This window comes from Carcharhinus amblyrhynchos, chromosome 14 (assembly GCF_965287045.1).
Source record: "Carcharhinus amblyrhynchos chromosome 14, sCarAmb.v2.hapA, whole genome shotgun sequence".
NCBI classification, from domain to species: domain Eukaryota; kingdom Metazoa; phylum Chordata; class Chondrichthyes; order Carcharhiniformes; family Carcharhinidae; genus Carcharhinus; species Carcharhinus amblyrhynchos.
The window spans coordinates 24,664,797-24,688,937 of NC_137337.1; the positions used below are offsets into that span (position 1 = coordinate 24,664,797).

Sequence of the window (24,141 nt, forward strand, 5' to 3'; positions counted from 1 at the left end):
TCAATTACAACTGGGAAAAGCTTCTAATTTCATAAAAGATAAATTATCTCCAAGAATTTTCAACCTGTTGAAAATTAAAACTATTTTATAGAAAAGAAACTCAGGGCAAAGATCTGTGCTTGATGCAAGTTAAGATCATAGCGTCACACAAATTCAGCTAGGATCCAGGCCGAGAGATTACACTTAAACTTAGGACAATAAGTGTACTGCATTTTTTTTACAATAAATCACTGCAATTGGCCACAAATCCGTATATGAAAAGATGCACAGCGTAATGGGGAGCTCCACTTTCCAAACAACTATACTATTTTATGAAATTGATTTAATTCACAGATGCAAAGTCAAAGTCCATGTACATAACTCCATTTCAAACATAACAGAGCGATGCAGAAAACAGAGTTCATTCAATACAGTATGAGGCATTTCCCTCAAAACTAAAACCATTTATCAGTAAGAATTGCCACAGCAAGAGTCCAGAAAGAGAAAAACCAGAAAAGACAAAACATGCCAACTAAAATTGGATCATATAATCACTAAAGGTATTTTCCTTACATCATTTAAGAAAAAAACCTGAAACTTGGCTAAAATAACATCAGTATTAGACAGCACAAGCTTGGTCGTGCATACCAAGTTTTGAAAATTCACTCTTCACTACCAGTATATAATTCATCTTGCACTAGACCTATTAACTTCACACTTTGTAAATTTGAACATTTTAACATGACTTAATGAAGCCAGAAAGTAACATCACCCATCTTATTTGAATTCTTGCCATATAGCTGATTTTATATTATTCTTCCAATTCCGATTAATTATTCATGAATGGCAAGTGGATATCAGAAAATATCTTTTCTGATTACAGGCACAAAAGACTCTGGTAAAACTCTGCAATTATCAACAATTAACCAACAGCAAGAATAATCCAGGTAACTACATGCTGGTGAGCCTTACATCAGTGGTAGGGAAATTATTGGAGAGGATTCTTCAGGACAGGATTTATTCCCACTTAGAAATAAGTGGACGTATTAGCGAGAGGCATGGTTGTGTGAAGGGGAGATCGTGCCTCACTAACTTGATCGAGTTTTTTGAGGAAGTGACGAAGATGATTGATGATTGAGGGTAGAGCTGTAGATGTCTACATGGACTTCAGTAAGGCCTTTGACAAGGTCCCTCGTGGCAGACTGGTGCAGAAGGTGAAGTCGTATGGGATCAAAGATGAGCTAGCAAGGTGGATACAAAACTGGCTCAGTCAAAGAAGACCAAGGGTAGCTGTGGAAGGGTGCGTTTCTGATCCTCAGGGATCAGTACTGGGGTCTTTGATGTTTGTAATATATATAAATAATTTGGAGGAAAATGTAACTGGATTGATATTAAGTTTGCAGACAACACAAAGGTTGGTGGATTTGCAGATAGCGATGAGGACCACAGGATACAGCAGGATATAGATCAGTTGGAGACTTGGGCAGAGAGATGGCAGGTGGAGTTTAACCCAGACAAACGTGGGGTAATGCATTTTGGAAGGTCTAATACAGATAGGAAATATACAGTAAATGGCAGAACCCTTATGACTATCAATACGCAGAGGGATCTGGGTGTACAGGTACACAGGTCACTGAAAGTCGCAATGCAAGTGGAGAAGGTAGTCAAGAAAGCATACTTCTTGCTTGCCTTCATTGGCCTGGGTATTGAGTTTAAAATTGGCAAGTCATGTTGCAGTTTTATAGAACCTTAGTTAGGCCACACTTGGAATATAGTGGTCACCACACTACCAGAAGGATGTGGAAGCTTTGGAGAGGGTACAAAAAAGATTTACCAGGATGTTGCCTGGTATGGAGGACATTAGCTATGAGGAGAGGTTGGAGAAACTTGGTTTGTTCTTATTGGAGCGCCAGAGGTTGAGGGGAGACCTGCTAGAAGTCTACAAGATTATGAAAGGCATGGACAGAGTCAGAAGCTTTTTCCCAAGGTAGAAGATTCAATTACTAGGGGACACAGGTTTAAGGTGCGAGGGGCAAGGTTTAAAAGAGATGTATGAGGCAAATTTTTTTTGTTTACACAGAGAGTAGTGGATACCTGAAACTTGTTGCTGGGGGAGGTAGTGGAAGCGGATACCGTAGTGACTTTGAAGGGGCATCTTGACAAGTACACGAATAGGATGGGAATAGAGGGATATGGTCCCCGGAAGGGTAGGGGGTTTTAGTTAAGTCAGGCAGCATAGTCGCTGCAGGCTTGGAGGGCCGAAGGGCCTATTCCTGTGCTGTAATTTTCTTTGTTCTTTGCAGCATCTAATCAGCATACTTGACACGAGCAGAATATTCACAAATAGCTTACTTGAGTTTGAAATGTAGTGTGTACAGTAAATTTCTGAAAGATACGATGTACAAAAATTTCATCTCCATTCACTGCTTCATGACAACGTGGGTTGTCCCAACTAGTATCGATAATCACTGATCCTTGGTCTAACAAAATGTAGCAGTGGGCTCTGATCTTCAGGAAGTATGAGGTGGGTCACATTCTCTCACTCTTTATGGACAATACATCCAGAAAGCCACAATGAGGGATCAAGTCCAAAAATGTGTACCTTTAAGGCCTTGGTACTTCAGTATTCATTCTCCTGGGAAGGAAAGAATTGCGAACCAAGCATGAAGTGTGATCCTGAACTGACCCTTGAGCATTCTGCTGCAGATGGTGCTTCACCACATTACTCTGCTATCTGGTGGTTTGGTTGTTATCTGTCTTTTGACCTGGAAGTAAACATGGTACAAATGCCAGCAACGCTCACATCTCTTGAATGAATAAAAATTCCAAATGCAACTGGAGTTTTACTAGTATTGAACATTTTTCATTGTTCTTAACAGAGATTAATTAAACAGTAAAAATATTCAATTCAAACATGAAAAGAATTTACAGCATCAGGAAAGCATCAACAAACATCATGGGCTACATATGGATTGCAGTTATTCAGTTCAGCCATATCAAATGGCCCAAATACTATAAAAATATGTTAGGATTCCCAGAATCATGCCACTGCTTCTTTTCCATGAACAAGTATGGAAGCAGCAAGACAGGGCTGGATTAGGATGGGAAGTGACTGGTACATAAAAAGCAGAAGCTTATCAGGCAGGTTATGCTCAAGAGGTGCCAATAGTGAAATGGTCAAGAGAAACAGTTACAGTTACTGCTAGGTTTCTTGGTTGAGCTGTGGAGATAGCAGCAGGTAAAGACAATGTCCTGAAAGAGAGCCATTTCCTACTATTTGATTGCTCCATCAGAAAATTGAGAAGTCTAAACTGAACAAACTGGAAACCTGATGCTAGGCTACAGACGTTAAAAATGTTGATACTTAATTTTCATTTTTACTTTGGAATCGCCATGCTAGAACTACAGCTTTCAGAATGGTTTCACAAATGTTTTCTTAATGCCGCAAAATACTCATTTTAATAAATAACATTGCCAGATTGATTTTTCTTAAAGCTGAATTTAAACTTAAATTCCAAAACCACTTTAATGTATTTGACATCATTTTCTGGTTGCTCAATGTAAAAATTGCAGTAAAACTCTGAAGATTATAGAACATTCTTAAGTCATGAGGCATGAGACTCACCTCCAACCAATGGGAGTATTGCATTGGTTTAAGCTTCCAAAGAACATAGTTCACAATCAGCCTAATTCGTTCTTGAAGTCATTTATATTATTTGATTCAACAGGTTTACCTGGAAACCTATTCTCTAAAACAGACTTGTCTATTTATTACTAAATCACATTCCTTCATCTCTGAGCTTTTGACAAGTGTGAAAAATTTGCGCAGATTAGCTAAGAAGTGCCTAAAGGCTGCGCTGCAATTGTCTCAAAAAAATCTATTCTGACACAAACAATCTTAACCTCATGTGCTGTGATGTGCTACTTAATCAGTTCAGCAGCATTATGTTCCATTTTCTCAAAACATATAACTACCCAAATAATACCACAAACCCAAGCCAATATCCAAAGTAATGACACAGCATCAACACACTTATTTGTATTCTAACATTCTATTAATGCAATTCAGTGTCTATTTTTTCCCCCACTTGCATTAGGCTAATGGTCTCAAGAATCATAAATTTAATCATGTGAATTCCATCCAACACCACAGCATTTCTTACCAGACAATCACCTCACTATTTTGACTTCCCCCAAGCACACACCCAACACCGCAAAAAATCCAAATCTTCTGAACATAGTTGAAATGGAAAAAACCCCGTCCTTATAAAATCTTTTACGAAATACTCCATAGCAATTTACAACTGGCAACTAACGAAGAAGCTACTCAGCAGCGCAGACCATGACCATGCTGTCTTACCTCAACATTACAATTACACAGTTCTGAGTCTTTTCCCTGCCTGATTGTTGCTTTATGACTATAAGGCTGAAAAGGGAAATCTTAGAGCTTCTGAATCACTGGAGGTTTAAAATCAATTCACATCCAACAGCGTGCTCTGAAAACTCTCTTCATATTGACAGCTGTGACAAATTGTACCACAGAAGATGAGACAATCAACAACATTCTAAATAAAACCCACAATATTTTTATTAAATGCTAATTTGCCCTACCTCCCAAAGTCAATGGATCCTTCAAAAAAAATTCTAGGATCCCAAGCTGCACTGTTGCCAAAAACTATTTACTACTTTCTGCAGCCACATCCTGTGGAATCAGTCCATTAGTGTGTGTGGCAGATTGTTTACTGACTAACACTTTCAGTGGTGGATATAACAATGGAAGGCTGGACAGTGGAACTTTTCAGCCCCAATTACATTCCACTTTAAATAAGTTTGTTTATAATAGAAACTTTTGTTTCTGTACTAATTTTCTATTGTGCATTTCATTCACTTGTGGCTTTTAACCAATCTATATTGAATGTCAAAATAACAAAACAGATAATTATTTGAAAATCAAACAGCAAATTAAAAGAAAAAAATACATTATTAAACTGGACACTAAATCTAGTCTCACTTCAAAGGCAAATACATTAGTGCCTCATCACACTGAAATAAGAACATAAGAAATAGGAGCAGGAGTGGGCCATCTAGCCCTTCGAGCCTGCCCCGCCATTCAATAAGATCATGGCTGATCTGAAGTGGATCAGCTCCACTTTCCCGCTTTCTCCCCCCGCCCTTTAATTCCTCCGTCTCTCAGAAACCTATCTACCGTGACTTAAATATATTCAGCGAGGTAGCCTCCACCACTTCAACAGGCAGAGAATTCCAGAGATTCAGCACTCTGAGTGAAGAAGTTCCTCCTCAACTCCGATCTAAACTGCACCCCCCCCTTATCTTGAGGCTGCGCCCTCTAGTCCTGCTATCCTTTCTAAGCAGGAAGAATCTCTCTACCTCTACCCTATCCATCCCCTTCATTATCTTTTACATCTCTATAAGATCCCCCCCTCAGCCTTCTAAACTTAAACGAGTACAGACCCAGTCTATTCAGTCTCTCTTCATAGGCTAGCCCCCTCATCTCCAGTATCAGCCTAGTGAACCTTCTCTGCACTCCCTCCAAGGCCAAAATATCCTTGCGCAAGTGCAGCGACCAAAACTGCACACAGTACTCCAGCTGCAGCCTCACTAGTACCCCGTACAGTTGCAGCAAGACCTTCCTGCTTTTATATTCTATCCCCCTTGCTATAAAAGCCAACATTCCATTCACCTTCTTGATCACCTGCTGCACCTGCAGACTGGGTTTTTGCGATTCGTGCACAAGGACCCGCAGGTCCCTCTGCACCGTAGCATACTGCAGCTTTTTGTCTTTTAAATAACAATCCCTCCTACTATTATTTCTACCAAAGTGGATAACCTCGCACTTGCTAACATTGTACTCCATCTGCCAGGTCCTCGCCCACTCGCTCAGCCTATCCAGGTCTCTCTGCAGACTTTCCACACCCTCCACACAATTTGCTTTTCCACTCATCTTCGTGTCATGTCAAATGGTGTAAACCAAAATATTTTAACACTTTACAGTTGTGTGTGAAAGCGGTAAAGCATTGCTGTCATGCATGTAACAAATTGAGCAATCCAATGACCTTTGACAGCTATCTGGGTTATTCATGAGATATGTAAGCCTGAGTCAAAAGCAGTAACAAACACTATACATCCTAACTTTTTTGGATTCAAATCAGTTTCATGTACCTGGTTCCTTTGGCACTACAATTTAAAAAAAAGTTTTACCTGCTTTAGAAACTCTCACACAGCTTTCTCTCTGCAAAGATACATCAAGCTGTCCTGACATTCAGAAAAAAATACTGCTAAAATGTTCTTTCATAGAGAGGCTGGAATCCAAATAAGAGCCAGGAAAAAGCTAAAAGAATATCCCTTTACTGGGAGCCACAATCAATGCACATGGTCCTTCACCTGAAACACATCATTGAACAATTCACTTGGCCTTTTTAAAATACACAAAACAAAACTAGAAAATCGTTGCAACTGCCTATTTTGAAGAGGATTTAAATCAATCATATCCAAGTTGTTTCCCGCATACATCCATGCAAAGTTTGCTTAAACAATGATTTTTTATGCCAGTTACATACTATATAAAAAAGGTTCGAGCGATGCTGCAAATGGAACTTCCTAGATAGATATAACAGCCAAAATGCAGCTGCAATACTTCATATTAGATGAGATTATCTCCACACCTGTTTGTCATTACTGGAGTTGAGGTGCAGTATTGCAATGAGGAATATGTAAGAGAGAGTTGGTACAATGACAACTTGTCTGACTCCAGCTTTCACAGAGACAAAGTTTGTGGTGGTTCCCATGGTAAGAGTCACAGATTGCACGATACCGTGGAGTACACAGAGGATGCCGACAAATTTCTGAGGAGGATACTCCATTAGCCTTCACGGTAAACAGCCAATTAGAAGCAAGGTAGAAAAAGGTCATGTACAATGGTTGATTGCTGTTCCTTTCTATTTTTCTTAAATCCCACCCCCCCACCCCCCAAATGAAGATCATGCTTGTATTGCCTCTTGTTGGGCAAATCCCACACTGGAAAGTGTTCCTTGGCCACTGGGAGAAGGATCTTTGCCAATGATCTTCCCTGTGTCCGACAGCAGGGAGTGTCCTCTGTCAGCACCAAGATCCCTTCTTGAACGTAGTCACTATCACAGCATCCTTGCGATCCCCTGGCACCTTCCCCAGTAGAGGGATGAAATTGTGCAGTGCCAGGAATGTATCACTGCCATGTTTCAAACTTTTAGTAAGGGTTCCATACGCTCCAGGGGCTTTGTTGTTTTTCAGCCATCGAATGGCTTTTCCAACTTCACTCCAGTCAGGAAAAACACCAAGACCAAAATGGACAGGGTATTGAGGAATGGAATCGAAGAGTATGCTAGTTGAGGGGTTCTTCAAAATGTACCTCCCTCCCATCCCTAGTGCACACCAATTGCTTCATTGTCCTTGATAAGCTTCCCTTCATGTTTGGCTCTCAGCGGAATGGGCCTCTGAATACTTGGACCAAACATCATCTTGACAGCACTGAAGAAACTACATACCTCATTATACTTGCAAGTTGCTGATCTCTCTCGCTCCAAAAACTGTTTAACCCAAGGCACATTCACTCCAAAACCACTCCACTCTCAGTCACTGAGCATCAGCATGTAAATGATACTTTGTGGACTCACTCAAAAACTGAGCTCCAGGTAATTTTTGACTCCCTGTCCAAACCATGAGAAAATGGTACTTAAAACACCCAGAGACCAAGGTCCTCTTCCACAACAAAACATCCCAACTATCAATTATGAACAGAGAATCAAGGAAAATGTAGACCATCTTCTATATCTTGAGGGCTTCCTCACAGCAAAGGCAGGCATCACCTCCAATGCTTCGTGGGGACCATATCTCAAAACTGTTATTGTATAGATGGGTCTTTTGCTGGTGCCTAGCTCACAGGCTTGAATCTGGTACTGTATTGCACATCTACAAATTTTAAGATCAGCTGTTCCAAAACAAATAAATAAAGCAAATGCTGTGTAAAAATCAATTAATGGCTGCTTTTCATTTTTCTGTTTTGAAGTGCGTGCAAGGCTTGTTGCCACATTCACAGAATGGAAGTTTTGGGATCCAAGATAGCCCAAAAATGGAGTTTTGGCCAAAGCAAGCTGCAATATAACAATTTATATTTATATAGTGCCTTTAACACAATGAAACACTCCATGGTATTTCACAGGAGCATTAAAAACAAAGTATAACACCAGACCACATAAAGAGATGCTAGGTCAGGTGACCAAACGCTTGGTCAAATGGAGGGCTTTAAGAAATGTCTTAGAGGCAAGAGAAATGAAAAAACGGAGCGAAGCAGGGGAGTATTTCCAGAGTTTGGGGACTGGGCAACAAAGTGCAGCTACCAATGGCATAAGAAGCCGGAAAATTAGAGGAGTTCAGATAACATAAGAACATAAGAAATAGGAACAGGAGTAGGCCATCCAGCCCTTCGAGCCTGCCCCGCCATTCAATAAGATCACGGCTGATCTGTCGCTGCTCAGTTCCACTTTCCCACCCTCTCCCCATAACCCTTAATCCCCTCTCCTATCAAAAACCCATCAACCCGCATCTTAAAAATATTTAGCGAGGCAGCCTCCACCACTTCAATGGGCAGAGAATTCCAGAGATTCACCACCCTTTGAGTGAAGAAGTTCCTCCTCAACTCCGTTCTAAACCGCCCCCCTTTTATCTTGAGGCTGTGCCCCCTAGTCCTACAGCCCTTTCTGAGCGGGAAGAGTCTTTCCACCTCTATCCTATCCATCCCATTCATCATCTTATATGTCTCAATGAGATCTCCCCTCATTCTTCTAAACTCTAACGAGTACAAGCCCAGTTTATTCAGCCTCTCCTCATAGCTCAACCCCCTCAACTCCGGTATCAGCCTAGTAAACCTCCTCTGCACTCCCTCCAAGGCCAAAGTATCTTTGCGCAGGTGCGGCGCCCAAAACTGCACACAGTACTCCGGCTGCGGCCTCACCAATGCCCTGTACACCTGCAGCAAGACCTCCCTACTTTTACATTCAATCCCCCTCGCTATGAAGGCCAGCATCCCATTTGCCTTCCTGACCACCTGCTGCACCTGCAAGCTGGGTTTTTGCGACTCATGCACAAAGACCCCGAGGTCCCTCTGCACCGTCGCCTGCTGCAGTTTTTCGCCCCGTAAGTAATAGTCCTTCCTACCATTCTTCCTACCAAAGTGGACCACCTCACACTTGCCAACATTAAATTCCATTTGCCATTTCCAGGCCCATTCGCCCAGCCTATCTAGATCCTTCTGTAGACTCTCCACACCCTCCGCACAATTTGCCGTTCCCCCAATCTTGGTGTCATGGTGGGGGTGTCATAATTGAGGGTCATGGTGGGGATCACCTACCTACTTATAACAGAGTCCCATTAAACATGCAAACTTTACCAAAAGACAATGGCTTAAATTTCTACTTAGCTTTTAAAGTGAACATGAAAATCGTATTTGGTCTTAGAAATCTCAATATGAAAAAGCTTTACCGCAGACAAAAATAACATTGGAGCAATTATTTCAAAAGAAAATCAGATGGGCACGAGGGAAATAAACCTGCAGAGCCACAGGGATGGACCAGGGTTCTGGGAATACTGCTCTGCAGACAGCTCAATGGGCTAAATGGTTTCTCGTTTGGTGCTATTATTATTTATTCATGTTAACGCACAACATTTTGATTTAAATTGCATATTGTGCATTTAGTGAGCGTATCCAAAAGGTTTTGGAGTTGTCAGTTTCTGATTCCTAAAATGTTCAGTTTTTCATTTCAAAACGATACCGTGAAGAAATACTAGTCTCATCCATTCTAATTCACAATTTTGCCAGGGGTACGTTAAAACTAGGCATTTTGAATAACGCAGCAACAAATGGCACTGCTTTTAGGAAAGAGTCTTAACTTTTTTAAAGCTAAAACAAATGTGAAACAGGTCTACTTGGGGCAACACAGTGGCTAGTTAGCACTGCTGCTTCATAGCACCAGGGACCCAGGTTCGATTCCAGCCTCAGGGCACTGTTTGTACAGAGTCTGCACATTCTCCCCGTGCCTGCGTGGGTTTCCTCCAGGTGCTCCGGTTTCGTTTCAAAGTCCAAAGACGTCCGTGTTAGTTTGACTGGCCATGCTAAATTGATCCTAGTATCAGGGAATTAGCAGGGTAAATATGTGGGGCTACAGGAATAGGGCCCAAGTGGGATTGTGGTGGGTGCAGATTCGATGGACCGAATTGGCCTCCTTCTGCACTGTAGGGTTTCTATGAGAAGCAACAGGATCTAAACAAACACGTTTTCCAATGAAATACTGGAGGGGAGACAAAAATAAAAGTTTGCAGAATAGTAACAGGTGCGACATTTAAAGAGTGTTAAACATACTGACGCCACATATTTCAGTCGAACGCAAACGCCGCCAAGCATGCAGACAATGTGATGGCTAAACAACAGCATTCCTGGCGGAGCTCAGCAAGTTTTCTGGATAATAAAGTAATCAGGAAACCCCAGCCCAAGTGTCAGACAGACGACATTTCTTCCCCCCCCCCCTCCCAAATTTACACAAGGCAAATAAAGCAACAAAACCAAAGTCGTGAAACACCTTTAAACTGCTTCCACCCCACCCCACTTTTCGACCTGAAAATAGAGGGGGTGGGGTGATGGGGGTTCTCCGCTTATCGTCCAGAGCCGTTAAAGGAACCAGAGGCTGATATCAACATGACCCAGTGAGTGGAAGGAAAATAATATGGAGAGGGGGGTTATACCCGCTGCCAAGTTACCTTCTTCACATATTCCAGAAAGAACTCTGCTCGCAGCAGTTCCACAGGACAATCCACCCAGCCGGACAACTCCCCATTCCAGCTATTGTCCCTCCGCGCTCAGACCACCCGGACTCACCACAACAACAAACTGTGCCCCTCCGCCCGCGCGCGCACCGCCTCACCACAACAACATGTCCCTCCGCGTGCCGCCCGCCCCCACAACAGCAGCAGCGCGCGCACTTCCGCCTCCACACTTACTCCGCCCTCCCTCAGCATTCCTCCGCCGCACTACATTCATCGCCGATTCGGCGGCTCGTGCTTTGACCGTTGGCCCGTCTGGATAGGCAGTGGAAGTGGTTCCGTTTGGTTTGTGGCTGTTTTGTTTGAATAAAGATGCTTAAGTGCATTTCTTTTAAGAAAGAGGGGAGTTGTGATGGTGTGAGTGGCAGCCTCCGTATTTGAGGAGTGATATTGGGTGGCGGTGGTGTTGCAGAGCCCATTACCTCAGACCATTGGAATGCGGTGTGCAAGAGAGAATGCATGGCATGGGACAGCTGGCATCAAACTGCTGGTCAAAAACATCTTCAACCCGTTTTAATACTTTGTACGGATGGTTCCAGCCCAGCTCACGTGCAGATTGTGTGATTAAACCAAAATGCTGTGGAGGCTGGAAATCTTTGAAGTTTATTTGTTTATCTATTAGTGTCACAAGTCAGCTTACATTAATACTGCAATCAAGTTACTGTGAAACTCCCCGAATCGCCGCACTCCAGCACCCGTTCAGGTACACTGAGGGAGAATTTAGCATGGCTAATACACCTAACCAGCACATCTTTCGGACTGTGGGAGGAAACCCACACAGACACAGGGGGGAATGTGCAGATTCCGCACAGTTGGGAACCGAACCCAGATCCCTAACAGAGTGAGCCAGCTGGGCTAACCACTGTGCCAGCATGCCCTAAGAGCCTTTATTTACATGCATTGTCGTAAAATGTCACATCATGGCAAGTTGTGGAGATGCTGGCATTTCTGTGTTGGGATAAACACAGCTGAAATCTCACACCACCAGGTTAAAGTCCAACAGGTTTATTTGGTAGCACAAGCTTTGGCAGTGTTGCTCCTTCAGGTGAGTGAGGAGTTGTGTTCACAAACAGGGCATTATATGGACAAAAACTCAACTTACAAGATAATGGTTGAAATGCAAGTCTTAACAGATAATCAAGTCTTAAAGATACAGACAATGTGAGTGGAGAGAGCTCTAAGCGCAAGTTAAAGAGATGTGTATTGTCTCCAGTCAGGACAGTTAGTGAGATTTTGCAAGCCCAAGCCCAGATTTTGCAAGTCATTGGGGGGGTGGTTACAAGATTCCAATTGAGACTGTCCATTTGCCTTCCCTATTACCTACTGAACTTGCACACTAGCCATTTGTGATTTATTATGACCCCCAGTCTCTCTGCTGCAACTTTCTGCATTTGAATGACATTCTGCTCCTATTCTTCTTGCCAGAATACATAACTTAATATTTTCCTACATTCTATCCAATTGCTAAGCTTTGCTCACTCTTTTGGCCTATTTGTATCCTTTACTATTATGCTTATCACTTGCCTCCCACCTAAATTTTGTTTCATCTTCAAGCTTTTCACTTTACTTATCCAAATCATTAATATATATAGGGGAAAAGAACTCTGTCCGCACTAGCTCTGAGTTGTGAATTGCGATTAGCCTGGTGAATTGGGTGTCAGTGCAAAAAAAAATTTAGCGCTGGGCGCCAAACATGTCACGATGCTCCTGGCCCACCCCGCCAGCTCCAATCAGGTTCCCACCCATAGTGGGAATCTGATGCATATTCAAATTCACTATTTTGAATGTAATTAGTGGGTTTGAAGCCCAATTCAATTAGCTCTTGTAATTCACCCAGAGCAGAACCCTCTGAAGCCCTCAAAGAGATGTCAATTTTATCTGCGCAGGGGGTTCTAGTCTACACAGCTGTGCACTCAGCTCCATTGTATGCACATAGCTTTGATTTGTAATTGCTGAGGGTTCCCAGCAAGCTTAAATTGTCAAAACTCTCTCCTTTGCAATTGAAGCCCAAACCATCTATAACCAATTCAATGTACAGTGCCTCATAAAAACTGCCAGCTCAATAGATTTCTATCATTCTCCAGGATACTGGTGTTTATTTTTATTTCCCTTAAATACACTTCAGGACTGCAATATTGACAGAATCAAAACCTGAGTTACAGTCTGTGGTTTAACTTCCTCTTTGGATCTTTGAAGTGGTTGGGTGGTGGTTTACCCATTATTTGTGGGTGGTGGGGGAAGATACTTCTCTTTGGTGAGGAGTCGGTTGCCTGTTTCCATGCTGTAGACCTCTATGACTCTATGGACTAACTTAGGGGTTTAATAAAAAGGGCAGCAAGGACAAATTGGGCTGAAGGGTCTGTTTCCATGCTGTAAACGTCTCTGGTGGTGCTCCAATGGGCATTGTGGGAGAGGAACTTGTCTCTGAGTGCAGAGATCGGGTCGCCTTTGAAAATGGCAGCCCAGTCACGGAATAGCAGGGTTAGCAAGCATGTTGTCCGTTATGCATGAATTAGCATCCAACAGGTTTCCCGTTGACATGAGCACCTAGTCCTAATTCAGCCATTGTATAAACAGCCCAGAAGCAACAAAAATATATTTATATAGAACCTTTAATGTAATAAGACTTCTCAATGTGCTTTTCAAGAGCATCATAAGATAAAATATGACACCGAGTCACATGAAAAACTATTAAGTTAGATGACCAAAGGCTTGGTGGAAGAGTTAGGTCCTGTGTTATAATTCAGGTCAGAAACTCCAAAGTATTTTATGAAGCCTGCCTGGATCATAAGTTTTGCACTTTGAATTTGGCCAGGATAAGCATGATATGTTTCACTTCAGGTATGATTCAAATGATCCACTAGTGACCTTTTATCAAACAAAGATTATTTAAGAATATTGTTAACATGTATAGTAAGAAAATTAGCAATAACTTTCATCAATTACAGACAAAAACAAAAATTACCCCGATAATGTATCACCCTCAAAAAATATATCGAAGATGTTCCAATCAAACAAAAACTTCCCACAGACAAAAAAATCTTTTCCACAGCTTTAACACAGCAAAGACTACTGCTCACTTAATACTGGAACTGAGTCCTTCGGTTGAAGAATTGAAAATCGTGACTTCTCAGCCTTGTAACTTGTAGCAGCCCTCTGGACACGCACAGAACAATTTGAAGTCAGAATAGCTGTATCCATTTTTGTACTCTCCCTTTTATTCCATGAGTTAGAATTTTGCTCACAAACTTGTTGCATTGCAAGGAGTAATGGTCCAGGAGCAGGAAGAAACACCACTGCAAGTGATTCTCTAGCTATAATTAGAGAAATAGGAATCAAACCAGGTAAGAACAGTTCCACCCATTTGGTTGACAGTGGAGAGGCAGTGGAGGGGGATGTGTGGTTGACCTTATCAAAGGCTGTAGACAAAATGAGGAGGGAAAGTTTACCTTTGTCATAGTCACCTTTAATTGCATATGCATATATGATAAGAACTACTTCAGTACTGGGTAGATACCTGCTGCAGAGATTCAAACATAGGGTTATGGGAAAGATAGTTTATTTGAGAGGCATCATGTCCAAGGTAATGGTGGATCCTGTAAGTTGGTTCCCTGAACAGACTCTCAAAAGTTGCCTCATCATCAGAACTCTCAAACAAGCACCAAAAGGTAGCTGGGCTAGTGGTGAGAAAGATGCTGTCAGATCCTTCCTTCCTTGCTTTGAGTCTCACCACCTCTGGACACTCCCCATTGAGTAGGTTGCAGTAGGGAACAGAGCATTGCCTTTCTGGAATGTGCCTTTGCAAAGGAGGTCTGGAAAGTGATGCAGGACTCTGTTCTTTAAGTTGTTTCAATCTCGGTTGAGACCAATAACATTTCAGAACAAAAAAAAATCCAAAATCTGAGTACCAAAAGAATGAAGCGACAAGAATTCTCAGTTTAAAGCAAAATAATTTTTACTACACAACAGTCAAACACAGGAATCACTCAACTTCCTTAAGTAATCTGTATTCTAAAGCCGTGAGTTAACAATTTAAAGATGAATTAGCAATGAAACTATGGTTGATTTCAAACTATAAATTACACATTAATCAGTAGATAAAACTAAGATAAATCTTATGTGAATTGGCTTGGCAGTTCACTTAGCATATATGTCATCAATCCCAAACACAAAGTCCTTCAAAACTCTGTCTTCCTCATGAAGAATTTCAGCTCCTCTTCCTGGATTTAAGCTGATTCCCAGTCAGCAGCACTATGCAATGAACTAGAGTTCCATGGGTTTTCTTCACTAAAATGGGACACATCCGCAGAACCTCCTCAGCTCTGTTTCTGATCGTCTGGATGAGGTAGATCCACCAATCTTATTTTCAATGTAGCAGCAACAGCTATATATTTGTCTAATCTGAGTTTCTAGATATAGTCTTCCTCCTCTTCAACTTGCCTTACTGCATCACTAGGATCATCATCTGAGCTCTAATGCCTTTGTTTCTTTTTAAATGGTTTCAACTAGTTTCAGCCTCCCCAGAAGTTTCTGTTTCAAATCTCAGTTTCACTCTTAGTTTCCTTAGCTGGAAGAGTCAGTTTCCTTTCTTGGTTTCCCTTTTCAATTTTGGTCAGTCTCAGATTTGAAACCCCCATTCCCTTCAACCCATATCCCTGACAGATTCCACCACACTTTGGTCTGCCCACAGTTGTTGGTTTTCCAGTGCAAAGGGTGAAAGCTGTTACAGAAGTATATCTTTATATGTTAAATACATGCTCTGTCTCACTTCAAAAAACGTTTTATGAAATAATGGCTTCAACACTCCCCACAGTGTGGGAGATTCAAACATAGGGTTATGGGAAAGATAGTTTATTTGGGAGGCATCATGTTCAAGGTAACGGTGGATCTTGTAAGTTGGTTCCCCGAACAGACTCTCAAAAGTTGCCTCATCATCAGAACTTTCAAACAAGCACCAAAATGTAGCTGGGCTAGTGGTGAGAAAGATGCTGTCAGATCCTTTCTTCTTGCTTTGAGTCTCACCACCTCTGGACACTCCCCATTGAGTAGGTTGCAGTAATATCATGCACCAATATTTATTCTACTAGGTTTTAAAATTTGAAGACTGGCCCACAGGAATTATGTTTAGGCCATCAATAATACATGCTTGTATCATGTACGAACAGACCAAGTAAGTACTAATGACTAATTACCACTTTTAAGTAAAGTTACTAATTACATAATATGATTGATCATATGGCACTGCTAGGACATGAAATTGCTTCGTTCATATAAAAGTGTTTAGAATGCAATGTTCCCAGCCAGTGACAATCACCAATCCAAGCTATGAATTTGCCAACAATTCAACAATCCTCATTAACTTTTTGGCTTACAATTTTAGTTTGAATCAGTTCCAAAACAGTGATTCCTACATTCTATACACAGTGTTATGACTGGAACATTTTCAAAAGAGTTAAATGCCATGATCCAGTACGCTGTTGACAACTCAGTGTTTAATAACATAGTCAACAATGTCACCACTATTACTGGGCCAAGTTAGGAAATTTGCACCCTTGTCGAGTATACATGATTGGAGACATCAGAGGGTTTGAATACAAAACATTTTTTAAAAATAGGTCATACTTCAAATATGACTTTTTGATTTTTCAAAAACAATGAAAATGGGTCACCAGGGAAGGGTTTGACTTTCAGTGCTAGGAAACATATTTTTTATTTTTGTCACCCGGGTTCAACATCAGACACCTGCAGTCAATTGTAATGCACACCAGAAATTAAACTATCACTCAGGACAAGAAAAATGGCAAATCTGTAAGTCTTAACTGAAAAAGGTAAATGCTGGAACTAGATCTGTCTTAAAAAGTAAGAAAGAGAATAAATCCCTACTGTCTCAGATGCCAATAGACCTTTTCAGCATTTCAGATTTCCAGTATTAAAATTTTCTATTATGAAGTAAGCTCATACTATTCCCCTCAGAATTTACCACACAGGTGCCAGTCAATGACCATCGCTAACAAGAAAGAACCTGCACCTCCCCTTGACAATCACTTGTATTATCATCACTGAATCCAACATCTATAACATTGACCAGAAACTTAAGTGGACCAGTCACTGGCTACAAAAACAAAGAGATTGGAATTCTGTAGCGGGTAACTCATTCCCCTGAATTTACAAAATGAACCCAACATCCACAAAGTACAAGTCAGGAGCTTGGTGGCACACTCTCCACGTGCCTGGATAAGAAGTAATGTGTTGTGACCAGCAAAAAGAGAATCAAAAATTATAACATGAACAAGAATGCTTTATTTTATTACAAACACATTATAACTTTGAGGGGAAACTTTCACAGTAGAAACACACAAGAAGGTGCTTTGTTCCTTTCTACTGAAGCCTCTGCCTTTATCCATGAGTAACAGGTCAGAAAATAAGCTAAATTATTTTTATGTTACCTCCCAGGAAGAATCAGGACATGTTAAAATTAATAAAAAGAAATATAATTTGGTACTCAAGGGACTAAACAGAGTATATAGGGTTGAATTCCTTTATGAATTCCAGCTACACGTATATGAGGCACAGCTATAGTAATAGCAAATTTTCATATACAACTAGCTTTAAACATTAATAAAGAATTTTAACAAGTTAATGCATGGAACCTGAGCACTGGTGATCAAGTTATTTTAATTGAAATGCATTTTTACCATGCTTGTTTTTTTTGCATTGATTATATTGATAGTGAATGTATACAAGAACTATTTATCGTAATTAAATACTTGAAATTGAGGAATATCTAACTTTAATGTTTATTAAGATCTTAACTGTAAAAAGAGAAAATTTAATATTTCTCACCTCCAAAGATCTAGAAACATTATCATTACTTTACATAAATAGTCAATGAGAAATGATGGTCTTGTCCTTGGATGTATTTATTGTGAAGAATGTTACAAGGGAAACAAAACTCTGTCCATTACTGGTCACCCATCAAACATTATCAGGTTAGATGTTGAAGAGTTAGATGCAGAGTAACATTTCTGTTCTATTTCAACACCAGGAAAGTATACCTAATGCAGTGTAGCAATGTTCTGTTTCTAACATTAACCTCTCGATTAACAATTTCAATTATTTATTGAATAATTGGTGCCCATTCTTAATAGAGTGGGTACACCAAACTATTTTTTTTTACAAACTGGTGAAATATGAAATCACGTTTATAAACTTAATTTTACTGTTATATTCAGGCCTGTAACTGTCCCATTCAGCTTTAAAAATTAACACTTTTAGTATTTTTATATCATAATATTTTTCATTTTACTAGACCATAGCTTTCACTGATATACTCAAGTTACAGTGGCCAACCTTTGTCCATAACTAATAACATGAGACAACTATAAAATGTGCATACTATTACTAAAATTAGAAGATGGTTATTCTCATACAATGTACAAAATTTAGAGTAACCTGTAAAGTGACAGTATTAAAAGAGAACTACATTATATTAAATTGCTGCATAACTCCAAATAATAACATGAAATTTCTGCATACGTATTAACATCCATTAGCTACTTCTTTTTGCTCCTACTTTGAATCACAAATGCAGTTTTGAGACCACATGAAATAAATGATCTCTGCAGAGTTTCCCATTCTGTGACATCATGAGGTCATCTCCTCAAATATCGTCAATGGGGGAAATCTCCCTGTACACTACTGTATCTTATAGAAATATCAAATAAGTGCAGAAACGTGCCTGCATCAACTCCTTCAAAACGCACTCTGGTTACTTCCACACTCTCACTCATTCTCTATATCCCTGAGGTTTTTTTCTCCTTCAAGTGTTTATCCAATTCCCATTTGAAGGCAAGTATTCTCTCTACCAGATCAGTCAGTGCATCCTAAATCCTAACTACTTATTGCGTAAATTGTCGTCTCTGGTTCATTTGCCAATTACCTCCATAATCAACCCTACATCCATTGAAAACAGTTTCATTTTATTTACTTCATTTAAAATGTTATAAGATTTTAAGTACCTCTATCAAATTGACTCTTGACCTTCTCTGCTTTAAAAGGGAACAACACTGTAGTTTATCTGTATAACTGTAATTCATCATCCCTAGAACCATTCAAACAAATCTCTTCCATACTCTCTTCAAAGCCTTACTGTCCCTCCTAAATCGTGATATCCAGAATTGGGCACGTTACTCAAGCTGGGGTCAAACTAGTGTCTAAGTTGTCATAGAAGGACTTCTGCATGGAATTTATTCCTAGGCTGCCCTGAAGCTGAAAAAAACTAAAAGTATGATAACTGGATGCCGATTATTGTAGGAATATTTCCCTTCATTGATTTAGGATTTTGGGACATTTCAAATGTGTTCCCTTTTAAAATAACAATAAAATAACTGGATTGATTGTGCAAATAATTACTTTGTAATAGTTTGCCCTTTTTTGTATTGTGATTACATTTAAATAATTGTTGGCTTACCTTATTATAAAGTATTGAAGTTAAACCTTATTGGTATTCCAATATACTACGTCACAAATAGGACATTAGGCTTTATGTGTAAACTCATGATTTCAGCGAGGCTGCATGGAGTAGGGTTGGAGACAATGAATGGCCTTCACAATCCTCTTGGTAGCTGATTATAGAGAAACAGTACTGGTAAAATTCTAATAAAAATAAAAGAGATCTCTGCATGAAGATGAGAGGTAGCTTTTGTAATTCAGCAGTTACCTATAATACCTAAAGTAAAACAAACCTGGATTGCTTAGTTATTTACACAAGAATAAAATGATGTATACTGCCGTAGTAACTGTAACAAAATATATACTAGATCTCAAAAATGCAGCAGACAATATGCAGAGTGTGGGAAAGCATAGACTTTTCAGGAAAAATACCCCAAATCTTTCTGATGCAATCTTTGTTATAGTCAATAATTGACTCAGTAACAAGTACAGGCTTACATCACAAATATGTGGTATTCTGTTATTATCTGTGACTGTTAGCTGTGTAATTGCAGAGAATTGCAAACACTATAAATCAATGCCATCATCAAAAACTTTTTCTGACTCTTTACTTAATGCAGATCCACGCTGAACATCTTCAGGTTCACAGTTTTCCTTAACATCAACGGTATGAAGAGACACTGCAAGATCATCAATCTCTGTCAGTGCTGCGGTTCCATCAAATAAAGTGCAATAATCTGTGGAATGGTCTGGATGGTCTGTAGACTGTAAATCGTCCTGGTTTTCCTCACTATTTGCACTTAGATGATGATCTTGCTCCAAGTCCTGAATCTCCTGGATTTGTACTTCATAAATATAATGAGGACTTGTATTTCCAGTAACATTCTGGTCCTCATCATTACTTTCACTAACATTTTCATGCTGTCTATGATTCCATGATTTATCATTTTCATTGTTAATTGAAATGTTCACAGTCCTATCAATTTCTTCCCTCCAATTATGTAAACATCTAGGATTTTCCAAAGAATCATAGTTATTTAACTCCATCATGTTAGTTTTTGTCAATACAGTTTCATAACCACTGGTCCTGTAGTTTTTTTCTGGTTTACAACCCAAATCTTCTTTTAAATCATCTAGCATATGACGTAGCTTCCGCTGCAAAATTAAGACAAAGAAATCAATTGTTAGTTTTAGTTTGAAAAGAAAGGTGAGAGATGACATGCTTTGTCCATTATTTGAACAAAATAAACAAGTTAATGTCTGTATCGAGATCAATTTTTTCAAGACAGCGCTGGTTCTGATGATGAGCTGCAAAGTTGGGACCAACCCTACCTCAGCTTTTTGCAGGAGCCTCAGTCGAGTTTTATGCCCGTCTTGCAGCTTATGAGCTGCTGTTGAGGTTCACCCCTTAAGGAATGAAAGTCCCCTCCAGGAGTTGCCAGTCATTCAGAGAACAGGTAGCTTACGAGCCCCAGCAGTGTCATTAGATCAAGGTTGCCATGGTCTGCTAGGGAGGTCCCAGCAAGAAATGGGTGGGTTGATGCAGGCAGCAATTGTCCCTCGGGACCCCTCTATGAATCACAGATTAGGAGGCGATACCTTTCACCCTGGAGTCCTGAGGATCTACCAGTCGGTTTCTCCATGTAGGATATGGCTTATTCACTGCTGGTAAAATGCTAACCACGACAAGACCAGGCCCTTAATCAGCACACTTGGCCTTTGGGCAGGAGGACCCTTCTCCATATTACCTGCTGTTGACAGAATGTCACGGTGGCAGGAACGCAAGGAGGATCCCAGTCCTGCCCACCCTCCTGAATTTTCAGCCTTTGCTCCACCTCCTTACTTACATCTGCAGGTCCCATAAAATTCAGTCCAATGAATCAACAAATAAAGGAATGTAAATGAACACTGTTTTTTGGATTAATTTCAGCAGTTATAATTTCTAGCTTATTGTAACAAGTTAGATAGTAAGATACTACTGTTCATAATGTAACATTGTAATAATTACACTTTTCAATTTGCTTGCCTTCAAGATACTATTAGGTGGTATTTAAAAATGTTGCAAATAAACATTTAAATCATGTCTTTAAGAAAATTCAATCATGGAAGCTTTTTAAATTTAAAAGTGAATAATTATGATGCCATTAAGTCGTGTTCAAATGTATAAAAAATATTGGTCTCAGTGTGGACAATTAAAAAAAACATAAAACATCAGAAACATGACTTTGAATCCTGTTGCTCCTAAAATATCGAATGTAAATTTAGTCATTCAGAAATGGCATTAAGTTAAGGAAACTTTGCATCGTTTCATTAGGTGTTTCACAGAATCAACATGAAACATTGAGAAAATTCTGGTACACCTAAAAATCATCTCAATTTCCTCAAAAGTTGGCATTATGTCAGTCTTATAGCTTTTTTTGGTACAAATGTTCAGGAAATTAAAAGAACATAAGAACATAACATAAGAACGTAAGAAATAGGAGCAGGAGTAGGCCATCTAGCCCTTCGAGCCTGCCCCACCATTCAATAAGATCATGGCTGATCTGTCGTGGCTCAGTTCCACATTCCCGCCCTCTCCCCATAACCCTTAATCCCCTCGCTTATCAAAAACCCATCAACCCACATCTTAAAAATATTTAGCGAGGCAGCCTCCACCACTTCAACAGGCAGAGAATTCCAGAGATTCATCACCCTTTGCGTGAAGAAGTTCCTCCTCAACTCCGTTCTAAACCGCCCCCCCCTTTATCTTGAGGCTGTGCCCCCTAGTCCTACAGCCCTTTCTGAGCGGGAAGAGTCTCTCCACCTCTATCCTATCCATCCCATTCATCATCTTATACGTCTCAATGAGATCTCCCCTCATTCTTCTAAACTCTAACGAGTACAAGCCTAGTTTATTCAGCCTCTCCTCATAGCTCAACCCCCTCAACTCCGGTATCAGCCTAGTAAACCTCCTCTGCACTCCCTCCAAGGCCAAAATATCCTTGCGCAAGTACGGCGACCAAAACTGCACACAGTACTCCAGCTGCGGCCTCACCAATGCCCTATACAGCCGCAGCAAGACCTCCCTACTTTTATATTCAATCCCCCTCGCTATGAAGGCCAGCATCCCATTCGCCTTCCTGACCACCTGCTGCACCTGCAGGCTGGGTTTTTGCGACTCATGCACAAAGACCCCGAGGTCCCTCTGCACCGTCGCCTGCTGCAGTTTTTCTCCATGTAAGTAATAGTCCTTCCTACCATTATTCCTACCAAAGTGGACCACCTCGCACTAGCCAACATTAAATTCCATTTGCCATTTCCTGGCCCATTCGCCCAGCCTATCTAGATCCTTCTGCAGACTCTCCACACCCTCCGCGCAATTTGCCGTTCCACCAATCTTGGTGTCATCAGCAAATTTCGACACCATACACTCGGTTCCCTCCTCCAGATCATCTATATAAATGGTAAATAGCTGAGGCAAAGCACTTTGTGGGTAGGACAGAAGTATATTGTGCATTGTGAAGAATCCCCTGACTTTTGTTTACAATTATTTGATAGGAGGTATCAGTACACATTAATCCTTTTCCTTTATTCAATTTCCTGTGTTTTACAAAAAAATTGCTTTGTGTTACTGTCTTGGGCAAGGATTCATCAATCAATGTAATTATTACTTCATACTTTTTCTTAAGCATACTTGATTTAGGAAAAATTTCTCACTAAACTGCTGGAGTATTGATCATTAAGAAAAGAGATCAAGAGATTATTATGCAAAGTACTGATGCAGACATAATGGGCCAAATGGCTTCCTCCTGTGCTACAATATTTCTGTGATTCTGTAAAACTGGTATCTGTTGGCATGGTGCTGGTTACAGAACATGTCTGCTGAAGAAGTCTTCATAGTATCTGGATGTTAACAGCAAGTCTTTATTAACTACTTGTAACTAAATACATACAATAAAAGGTACAGCCAAGGAGCTATCTCCCAGTCATGTGTTTCTCAGCAGTGGGAGGTGGCACATTGTTTACTAGCAGCAGGATTCTCTGGTCCTGCCACTATCAATGGGATTTCCCATTAATGTCACCCCACACCATCACGGAGGGAGGGGGTGCACTGCCAGTGGGACCAGAGAATTCCATCAGTATGAACAGCTGGAGAATTCCCCCCATACTGACTGCATTTTCACTCAGGCTCAAAGGAACTATATGATGGCAATTGTTATTTAACAGTTGGGACAAGTTAGTAAAGTGAAGAGGCTTGGAAAAATTGTTTCAGAAAAGGCCATCGAGAGATTTGGTGTTTGGGTATTTTGAAGTTTGTGTGCTAAGGGAAGAATAGGTAATGGAGATCAGCAATGGAATAGTAGGGGTTTATGATTTTATACAAGATAGGATACAAACAGCAAATTTTTGACTTTATTAAACTTGGAAAGATAGAAAAGTAAAATGTTACAGAAATCAAGCCAAAAAGTGAAAAGGTATGATATTCAGCAGTTCATGTCTGTGGTTACGTATCAATGAAGATAGATGGGCTTTTTGAGATACTCCATAACTGCCGATAAATTGTCCGGATCACATGTGATCAAAATATCACATGGTCGAAATATTGAGGGTGATCTTAGGAATGACACAATCTCAACAGCTTTTGAAGTGGAAGAAAAATACTTCCCACTTGAAAGTTACATATTTTTCCCATTGGATAAAACACATCATATGTTTTTAAAATACCGAGACCTGAGCTATATACTCACTTCATCTAGTCGATGCCTATTTTCTTCTATGCGACGCTCAAATATTCTCTCTAAAACCCTGGATAAATGATTAAAATAGTTTTATTAATTCAGATCTGTGCTTTATCCATTTCAT

General features: G+C 40.3%; 2 protein-coding genes across 5 annotated transcripts in view; both read right to left on the reverse strand.

The window, feature by feature from the left end:
* ptpn21 (protein tyrosine phosphatase non-receptor type 21) overlaps positions 1-10,979 on the reverse strand; it is a 63,906-nt gene extending 52,927 nt beyond the window's left edge. Inside the window, exons 1-2 of one of the 3 annotated variants that reach the window (XM_080202445.1) lie at positions 10,904-10,979; positions 2,582-2,744 (exon numbers count right to left, since the gene is read on the reverse strand). The gene's annotated coding sequence lies outside the window, so the exon portion shown is untranslated. Of the gene's footprint in view, positions 1-2,581; positions 2,745-10,785 lie in introns of all 3 variants that reach the window. The other 2 variants (XM_080202444.1, XM_080202446.1) reach the window with 2 other exon arrangements.
* A 6,969-nt stretch (positions 10,980-17,948) lies between these two features.
* spata7 (spermatogenesis associated 7) overlaps positions 17,949-24,141 on the reverse strand; it is a 60,960-nt gene continuing 54,767 nt past the window's right edge. For both annotated transcript variants that reach the window (XM_080202448.1, XM_080202447.1), the window contains exons 10-11: positions 24,027-24,084; positions 17,949-20,454 (exon numbers count right to left, since the gene is read on the reverse strand). In XM_080202448.1, coding sequence (XP_080058574.1) covers positions 19,867-20,454; positions 24,027-24,084 — 646 coding nt within the window. In that variant the 3' untranslated portion in view covers positions 17,949-19,866. The remainder of the gene's footprint in view (positions 20,455-24,026; positions 24,085-24,141) is intronic.